We start from the raw sequence: 9,473 nt of genomic DNA on the forward strand, positions 1-9,473 counted from the left end.
TTTCAGTTTAGTACTTTTATTCTTTTTGTTTGTTTTGTGATAATTTATGAAATTCAGTAAAGAAAAAAAATCACTGCAGCTGCAACAAGTCAACAATGCTGCTTGTGGGAATAGACCATTTTAAAGCAGCCGCTCGTTCAAAAGGTGTGTGTGTGTGTGTGTGTGTGTGTGTGTGTGTGTGTGTCTACAGCCTGCCTCACTAACTGTACTGTAAGTAGCAGTTTGCCGTGTTCACCTCACAGCAGTGTATGCTCTTGTTCTTCCTCTCTCTCTCTGTCTTTGTTTCCTCCAGTCCCTCATGTTGTATTAAACCACCTCAGCAGCCAATCAGGTATCAGGATTTCAACCAGAATCTTAAACCCTCCTCACCTCCATCTTCATCGGTGCTTCTTCTGTTACTCCCTCCTCTTGTCTGTCTTTGTTTGTGTGTGTGTGCGTGTGCGTGTGTGTGTGTGTGTGTGTGTGTGTGTCTGCATGCTGTTGATCAGCTGATCACAGATTTCTTCCCCTCTGCAGTGAGAGTGACCAGCCGGCTGTGCTGCATGCCACCACACTTCAGCTCCGTTCACACTGCAGACACACAGGCTGCTGCTCAGATCACAGTTTGATCTGCTCGCTCCTGCTGTCGGATCAAACTTATATCCAACATTGGGACGAGCTGAAGGCTGCGAGAGGAGGAATAATAACAGAAAACATTATATCTGTTTTTGGCCTTTCCCTCTTCGGGAATGTAGCAGCCTCAAACCCTGTAGCATGAAGGTTTGAACCCAGCAGACCTTCAGGGCAGGTCGACTGCTGGTGCTGCTCTCATTTCTTTCCTGAACCAGAAGATACACAGAAGTGTAGCATGCAGTGCATCTGATTCTGAATCAGGATGTTCTCCATCTCCCCTTAATGAACTGCAACTTCACAATTACCTCCTGTGGTATAAAATTAAGTCCCAGGAACGTATCCTGAATGTGACCAGAGAACAGTGGCAACAATGGCTACATATTAAAGGAGCAGTTCAGCCAAAAATGTAAATCCAGTCATGGTCTCCTCCCTCCATGCTGATATAAAGTCAGGTGAAGTCTCGTAGTAAACACAAAACATTTCTGGAGCTTCACAGTAAAACAGAGTTGCAGCATTCTGCTAAACATCTGAAGCAGCTGGAGACGAAGCTTTTAAAACAGATAAACAACCAAAATAATAAAGAACAGTGGCTCCATACAGCTCGTCCGGTGTAATCCAAGTCTCCAGAGGCCCCGAGATCACAAACTGATTATAATGACGGAGATAATGACTGATGGTAATGGTAACTCTAAGTGCAATATCGTAGGCAACCAGACTTTTTTCAGGTTCTTGAAGACATTTCACGTTTTGTCTCATCCAACGACACCTTGGATGAGAGGTGAAACAGCTTCAAGAACCAGAAAAAAGTCCAGTTGCCTACGATATAGCACTTAGAATTTGGGGTGAAATGTTCCTTTAAGTTCCAGGTTGCTGAGTTCCTGTAGTGTAAAAGGCCGACATTTTTACTTTTGACCATCCTGAAGCGTCTGTTGCTTCCTCATCATTGTGCGTTACATCTAAATTCAGATTTGACGCCTCAGTTTGATAGTTTTTAGTGTTTTGCTTTCTCAAGTTCTGGAAAAAAAATGTTCACAGTGAACAGAACATGTTTGGAGCTTCAGTGTGAACGGAGCCTCAGACTCACCGTCATCAGATTTGAATCCAGCTGCTCGGTCACAGTGCGGACGATTCAAATCAGCACTCGCTGGTTGGACAATGAGCTGTCCTACAACCAGGACGCACACACACTTCAAACAGCTGCACACTGATGATTTCTGTGACACATCCATCTCTCTGTCGCCCCCCCCAGTGCCCACAGCTGGCATGACCCGGCTGGTTCGCTCCAGGACTCACTCGGCCTCCAGCGTGGGCTCCACAGACGGCGTCCGGAGCCGCAGTGCCACCAACACACTGCCAGAGGGCGCTAACTCCACCAGCCCCGGGCACACAGCCGCACAAACCATCGAAATGACTGCGTAGGACCCTCCCTGCTCCGTCTGCTCTCTCTTTACTCTCTGATTCTCCTTCCTCTCCTCTCCTCCTCAGATGCTGTGTGCACTCAGAACTTTCCTCCGTCTAAGACGCAGCCGACAGTTCTGCGTTCTAGTTGTAAACGTTCTTCCCAACGACATGAAAAAGGTCACATCTAACATCACACACAGTAGAGCCGACTGTCGTCAGAAGGGGTGAGATGTCAGCCACAGCCATGTTGGCTCAACTCTCCTGTACTCTTTAGGACGATGATGTCGGTTCAGATTTCACCCCCTCCTCCCTGGAGCCATGCGGATGCCATGGTGACTCTGTAGATGTAACTGTACATGGAGCTGAGCTGGTTCATATTTATATTCAGTTGTGTTGTGTTTCTACAGTAGACCGTTCAGACCAGATCATCATTTCTCTTCCGTTAGTTTGGTCCTGATCTCTTCTTTCTATTATTACACTCTTATTATAATCATTATTATTTTGTAATGACTTGTTGATGGTGGTGGTGTTGGTTGCTAAGAAGCTCGTTTCTGAAATGATGAACTCTTTTCCTCCCCTTAAAATTACAGTGACTTTAAGGGAATATTTCACCAAAAATGTAGGTGCACTTATCGCCGCTCCGACCCTGGAATACCTGACAAAAGATCTATGAGTTACCAGAAGGATGTGATGGAAGAACTATTGAACAACAGCTAAACAATATGAAAATATACATAAACTCATCAAACTGTACATGCAGATAAAAAGACAGTGTGATAGTGTAGTGAAGTCTGTCTTTCTCTTTTGAATGAGAAACCTTCTGCTCTGCTTTTGTTCTTTCAAACAGTCTAAATATCTCCTCAACAGCTGCTTCACACAGTCAGCGTGTGACTTTATACACAGTGAATTTAACTCTAACTTCAGATTATAACTATGCTTCAGACATCATGTAGCATCACAGTATCGACCCACTTTGTGCTCCTAAGCTCAGCAGTGTATTCGAAAAATAAAATACCTAGAAATTTCTGAAAAGACCAGAAGATGATAAAACAACCAGAAAATGTTATTAGTGGCTTCTCAGAGAGAAAGTAAAGACAAAATATTTGTGGTGTGGCAGACGTAATATGTTCTCATCCGGGTGTTAGACGAGTGTTTGGCCCCTTTTCCACTAAATCAGCTGTTCTTGAACCGGTTCTTTTCCAGATTCTCAGAACCTTATTATTATCTTGTGAACCAGCTCGCGTTTCCACCAGTTTTTAGCCGATAAAATAATAATTAATAATAATGTTATCGTAACTTAATAACTTAATTTAATCACTACTTATTGGTGGCTTCCCTCCCAATAAAAATGAAAAAAAAAATCAACAAATCACCCACTGAGCAGAACCATTGTAATCAAGCATTCATAATCAGATGAGCTACAGAAGATGACGTTTCTGCTCCCGAACACAAAACCTGCTCGTTTCTTGAGTCCAGCTGGGAAAACGTGTGTCATGCCCTCAGAACGACCATCTTGGTGTTTAACAGAGAAACTAAAGCTTAATTTAGTGATTTGGATTTAATATTAATGCACAAGGGCACCAACTGAGTTTCTTCAGATTTTAGCTCTCCTAACTGTTTTCCTCTCCGTCAGCCACACTCGATGCTGGGACACACATTTTTGAGGATATTGTGGATATCTGATATCTGATGCTCGTGTTTAAACTGGACTTCAGTTGTATCAGAGAGGGCCACAGCTGCAGGAACGGGCAGGTTTTTGTCTGGTGGTTCAGGCTCCGGACGGCGAGTCATTGATTTTAAAAAATGACCATTTTAAGGTGAAATGTTGCCTTCTCCTCTGACTTCTTCCTTTGAAGGGGATCCTGAAAGTGACCTGTTACCTCACGTGTTCCTCTTCTGTTACTGTACGTGATTTAGTTTGAGTCGAGCGTTACTGAAGCCGCCCTGCACTTTGTTCATCGCACCCGTCTACAGCATGCTCGTCGTGGAGTTTTGGCATGCAAACTGTACAGTGGTATCAGTCTCGTGAGTAACTGAGATGTTGTTCAGCTGTAAACCTGCCTCTCGTCAACAAAAAAACACCTCCACAGATAAATAAGAGAAGTTAAAACTGAATTTCTTCCATGTGGTGGTGCAGTTACAGCTGCACTTCTGTTATAACTGTTGTATAGAGAGGTCTGTTCTCTGGTGTGACGCTGCCCCTGCTGGAGGCCTAAAGAACAGCTCCCAGAGCAGGAAATCAAGCCTGGTTCGTCAGCAGCTTTCAGACGCATTGAAACGTGTCCGGATTAAAAACTCAGCAAGGAGTTTTCTGAACTGACAGGGTCGACCCACAAACTGTAACTCTGGTTCACACAAAGTCAATATTTAGTTATTTTATTCTATATATACTAACTGTAATTCTGCCGTCTGTTATTGTTCTTAATATTTATTACAACTATTACTTTGAGTTTGTACTGAAACACTGGTAGCTGTTCTGTTGCTCTGACGTTTGTTGTTCCCCGACTTTTAATGTAAACAAGGTTTGTAATGAAATAAAGCTTGTTATCCAAAAAGGTGCTTTGACCTGAACATTTCTATTAGTTTAGATCAATACTACAGTTTAAAAAAAGTAAAAGTCCTGTGTTCAAAATCTAATCAGATTGGTTATATCATTATCTGTTGGATTAAATTACTGTGTAAGCAGCACTTTACTGTTGTAGCTGTGGATTCCTGCGGCCACAAGTGGAATAAGGGAATGTGAGGCACGCCAAGTCGCTAATAGTTGAAATTAAGTAAATATCTAGTTTAAGGTCAGGTTCAAGTGTCACATTTCGCAGTGCCAGTCTGTTGTAGGCCTGTACAGTCATTCTGTGCAGTATTTATTTCATTCAACAGCCAAGTGTCATTTTCACTTAGATTAGGATTTACACGCAAATAAAAAAATCAGACAATTAAAAAAAAGACTGATCAGTGAGACGCTGATTTATTAACTGAAGTTTTTTTTAACAAAATATTTTGTTTCCACGGGCAAACACAAAATGTCTGCTGTGATTTCAGGCTGAAACAAGTGCAACAGATAAACACACTGATGATCAAAGACATCAGTTGAGATCTACTGAGGGAGTCTTCACTGAGACAAACAGCCCGTCAGCAGTGAACACATGCTGGTTTTTAAAACACGAGAGTCTGAGGCCGTGAGGAGGCAGCAGCAGGATTTAAGTCGGTCTGCGGGGTTGTTGTTGGGTTCAGCTGGCAGCAGGGGGCGCTGTTTTGCTGCAGAGTCGTCCCAGCAGACCGGCCATCTGCAGCAGGGAGTTCACGCCTTCAGCCACCCTCATGTGAGTGTAACCGATCTCCTGCAGGAGAGAACCAGGAAACACAACGTCAGGTAGGAAGTTCAGATTATGAGGGAAGTGTAGTTGAGTTTGTTTGAGCAATATATACAATATATATCGTCATCATGTTAGGAGACATATTTTGTTTCTTCTTACCAGACTCACTACTTTGTGTGAAAGCACTGATCATCATCACTACACTATTGTTGCAATATTGAGATATTATAATATGATATTTGATTTTGTCGCCCAGTTCTAGCATTTATGAAGGTTTTGTGAGGAGAATTCAAAAATCCAGATTTAGCCTTAAAATTTTATTTTAAAGCTACGTCGTCACTGGTACTGGAGCTCATTGAGATGATCTCAAACAGGCTAAAGGAAGAGTTCAACATTTTGGGACTAATTGTCTTTCAGAGTGAAATAAGAATATCTCATTAAGACTGGAAGCAGGGGAAGAGGTCAGCCTGGCTCTTGATCTGGCTTGCACATTTGTTCTGAAAGCATGTTAAAGACGACGCAGCGTATTTTGACAACAGTGAAACAACATAAACTTTATTTCATTGCCGTCTCTTCCTCACCTTGATGAACTCCAGTTTGAGGTACTCGGCCATCTGGTAAGTCTTGCAGACCCTGAAGATGTTTCCGATGATATCCTCCGGAGAGTAGCCCAGCGCCCACAGCTGCTCCACCACCTTGTAGGCCTCGTCGATGTTCGCGTCCACGCAGTGTCCCAGCATGCTTTTCACCAGCAGAGGGTGAGGCTCGTCGCACACTTTGAAGACGTTCTCGCTGTTGATGTAGCCGAAGCCGGAGTTGGTGGACTGAAGGTTGTTCAACGCCTGCGGACGCAAAAACAGGAAGTCAACAAAACGACCGTGTGAATTAGAGTCGAGCGCTGGACTCTGGACTCGAGCCCTCACCTGTCTCATGTCTCCCTGGGCGGTGAAGATGATCGCCTCCAGCCCGTCGTCAGACACCGACAGACGCTCCCGCTCCACCACCTCCTGCAGACGGGCCAGGATCTGTCCGTCCGTCAGTTTGGAGTAACGCAGCACCGCGCAGCGAGACTGGATCGGCTCGATGATTTTATCTGAGGCGTTGCAGGCGAGAGCAAAACGCGTCGTCTTCGAGTAGATCTCCATGATCCTCCTCAACGCCTGCTGCGCTCCGTCTGTCATGCTGGAGTCAGGATAAAGAAATGAGACTTCATGCAGAAGGTGTAAACTTCCCATTTGTTTTGTTCTGTTCTCTTCTTCTTTTCTGGTTTAACAGCACCCGAGTGGAGAGTCAGTGCCACAAACTGTTTATGTTGAGGTGCTTAACTTCTAACGTTCTCATACACATAATACACATGGAAATACACATAACTTTGATTTTCATTTCTGATGTTTTTCTGTAAATTTGGTTGAAATGTACTCTACATGCAGATGGAAAACTGGCTAATGTTAAAAAAGACAACTACATGATTAATCACAGTCTGTTGTAACGTCCACTCCCCCCGTGATACACCTGTCGTCTCACCTGTCGGCTTCGTCCAGGATGATGATCTTGTGTCGTCCTTTGGGCAGTGTGACTTTCTGCTGAGCAAACATCTTGATCTTGTTCCTCACCACATCGATTCCTCTGCAGACACAACAGTCAGTACTGAATCACCCACTCGTGTGCACAAACAACATTAATTTAAGCCAGTAGATGCTGGATTTTGAGGGTCAACGTTCACTGAATCTCGAACCTTGTTCTAACACAATAATCTTCACTCACTTATTTGTCTTCAGGTCTTTTTCTTTTAATCAAAGTAACCTCCAACAGGAGTCTCACCTGTCGTTTGAAGCGTTGAGCTCCAGCACGGCGTCTTTCATGGAGGCTCCCAGCAGCGCTCGGGCCAAACACAAGATGCTGGTGGTCTTTCCTGTGCCTGGAGGACCTGGAGCACAAGACGGATGTGATTATTCGTCTCACTGATGAGCTGATCAGCAGCATCCTGCAAGCTTTCATGTCAGTGACAAAAGCTTTACACCGAGATGGTTCTGTCTCAGAGCCCGACTGATACCGATGTTAGGACGTAAACAAGAATTCTGATGTCGATATGTATTTTAGATATGTGCTGTACATATGCAAAATGTTTATGTATGTGTAAGATACTTCTGTGTGTCTATATTTGATATACATAAATACACATTTTTGCAGCGATCCCTCAAATGTGGTTAGCAAAATAAGATACGTATATAATGTAGGCAGAATATTTTACAGAAATATAAGAAATTCCATATATACTGTTATATTATTATTATATTATTATGTGATATCATTCTGAGGTCACATCTCTCAGCCCTACTCAGGTGTTGGACATTTGACTGCCTTAAGGATTTTTACAGCATTAATGAGGTATTTAATTTAATTAAACTCAGAAACATGTATATTTTCCATCAGTGAATAAAACAAACTGTTTGAAGCTAGAGAGGTGGCAGGGTCCGCCACATGTAAACAAAGTAAAACAGCAGCAGCATGCAGCTGTGTGTTCACTGTTGAAGCTTTAATCTACAGTCTGTCTGGAGAAGAAATACAACTGTTATTCACGTCCAGTCCTCCCTGCCTGCCTGTCTGTCTGTCTGCCTGTCTGCCTGCCTGCCTGCCTGCCTCCCTGCCTGCCTGCCTGCCTCCCTGCCTGCCTGCCTGTCTGCCTGCCTGCCTGCCTGCCTCCCTGCCTGTCTGCCTGCCTCCCTGCCTGCCTGCCTGTCTGCCTGCCTGTCTGCCTGCCTGCCTGCCTGCCTGCCTCCCTGCCTGTCTGCCTGCCTCCCTGCCTCCCTGTCTGTCTGCCTCCCTGCCTGTCTGTCTGCCTGCCTGCCTCCCTGCCTGCCTGTCTGTCTGCCTCCCTGCCTGCCTCCCTGCCTGTCTGCCTGCCTGCCTGCCTGTCTGCCTGTCTGCCTCCCTGCCTGCCTGTCTGTCTGCCTGCCTCCCTGCCTGCCTGCCTGCCTGCCTGTCTGCCTCCCTGCCTGTCTGTCTGTCTGTCTGCCTGCCTGCCTGCCTGCCTGCCTGCCTGTCTGTCTGCCTGTCTGCCTCCCTCCCTGCCTGTCTGTCTGTCTGTCTGTCTGTCTGCCTGCCTGTCTGTCTGCCTGCCTGCCTCCCTGCCTGCCTGTCTGCCTGCCTGCCTGCCTGTCTGTCTGCCTGTCTGCCTCCCTCCCTGCCTGCCTACCTGTCTGCCTGCCTGCCTCCCTGCCTGCCTGCCTGTCTGCCTGTCTGCCTCCCTGCCTGCCTGCCTGTCTGTCTGCCTGCCTGCCTGCCTCCCTGCCTGTCTGCCTCCCTGCCTGTCTGCCTGCCTGTCTGCCTGCCTGCCTGCCTGCCTGCCTCCCTGCCTGCCTGTCTGCCTGCCTCCCTGCCTCCCTGCCTGTCTGTCTGTCTGTCTGCCTGCCTCCCTGTCTGCCTGCCTCCCTGTCTGCCTGCCTCCCTGTCTGTCTCCCTGCCTGCCTGCCTGCCTCCCTGTCTGCCTGCCTCCCTGTCTGTCTGCCTGCCTGCCTGCCTGTCTGTCTGTCTGTCTGTCTGTCTGTCTGCCTGCCTGCCTGTCTGTCTGCCTGCCTGCCTGTCTGCCTGCCTGCCTGTCTGCCTGCCTGCCTGCCTGCCTGCCTGTCTCCCTGCCTGCCTGCCTCCCTGCCTCCCTGCCTGTCTGCCTGCCTGCCTGCCTCCCTGCCTCCCTGCCTGCCTGTCTGCCTGCCTGCCTGTCTGTCTGTCTGCCTGCCTCCCTGCCTGCCTGTCTGCCTGCCTGCCTGCCTGCCTGTCTGCCTGCCTGCCTGCCTCCCTGCCTGCCTGCCTGCCTGCCTGTCTGCCTGTCTGCCTGCCTGCCTGTCTGTCCACACCGACCTGCGATGATGATGTTGGGGACGTTTCCCTCCCGGGCGAACACCTCCAGCCGGCTCACGGTCTCCTCGTTCCCCACGATCTCGTTCAGCTTCAGCGGCCGGTACTTCTCCACCCAGGGCAGCTCGTAGGAGCCACCGGAGCTTTTGGCCGACGTCTCTCCGGCTTCGGTGTCCGCCTTCTGCCCGCTCTCGGTCGGTTTAGTCCCACATCCAGCCTCCGCCATCTCCACGTCCATGTTGGCTGCTGCCTCCGTCACTGCCGCCCGTCAGCCCGCGAACACGAGCGGAA

At 47.4% G+C, this 9,473-nt stretch overlaps 2 protein-coding genes across 2 annotated transcripts in view; one reads left to right on the top strand and one right to left on the bottom strand.

Annotated features, from left to right (window-relative positions):
- The window catches only part of LOC140999999 (protein NDRG3-like), a 19,648-nt gene extending 15,080 nt beyond the window's left edge, over positions 1–4,568 (top strand). Inside the window, exon 16 of the mRNA XM_073470610.1 lies at positions 1,862–4,568. Coding sequence (XP_073326711.1) covers positions 1,862–2,031 — 170 coding nt within the window. The 3' untranslated portion in view covers positions 2,032–4,568. The remainder of the gene's footprint in view (positions 1–1,861) is intronic.
- A 394-nt stretch (positions 4,569–4,962) lies between these two features.
- rfc2 (replication factor C (activator 1) 2) lies at positions 4,963–9,473 on the bottom strand. The gene is made up of 6 exons (XM_073469563.1): positions 9,186–9,473; positions 7,149–7,254; positions 6,852–6,953; positions 6,251–6,509; positions 5,909–6,169; positions 4,963–5,351 (listed from the first exon to the last, which is right to left on the bottom strand). Exons 1-6 carry the CDS (start codon positions 9,418–9,420, stop codon positions 5,241–5,243), a joined length of 1,074 nt encoding a protein of 357 aa, XP_073325664.1. The 5' UTR covers positions 9,421–9,473; the 3' UTR covers positions 4,963–5,240.

The sequence above is a fragment of the Pagrus major genome, chromosome 7 (assembly GCF_040436345.1).
Source record: "Pagrus major chromosome 7, Pma_NU_1.0".
NCBI classification, from domain to species: Eukaryota; Metazoa; Chordata; class Actinopteri; order Spariformes; family Sparidae; genus Pagrus; species Pagrus major.

Excerpts from the sequence above, each read along its gene's own strand:
- rfc2 (XM_073469563.1), bottom strand. The coding sequence starts at position 9,420 with ATGGACGTGGAGATGGCGGAGGCTGGATGTGGGACTAAACCGACCGAG. Across the intron at positions 7,255-9,185 it reads CCCCAACATCATCATCGCAG|GTCCTCCAGGCACAGGAAAG; the intron begins GTCGGTGTGGAC and ends CTTGTGCTCCAG. Across the intron at positions 6,510-6,851 it reads ATCCTGGACGAAGCCGACAG|CATGACAGACGGAGCGCAGC; the intron begins GTGAGACGACAG and ends TCCTGACTCCAG.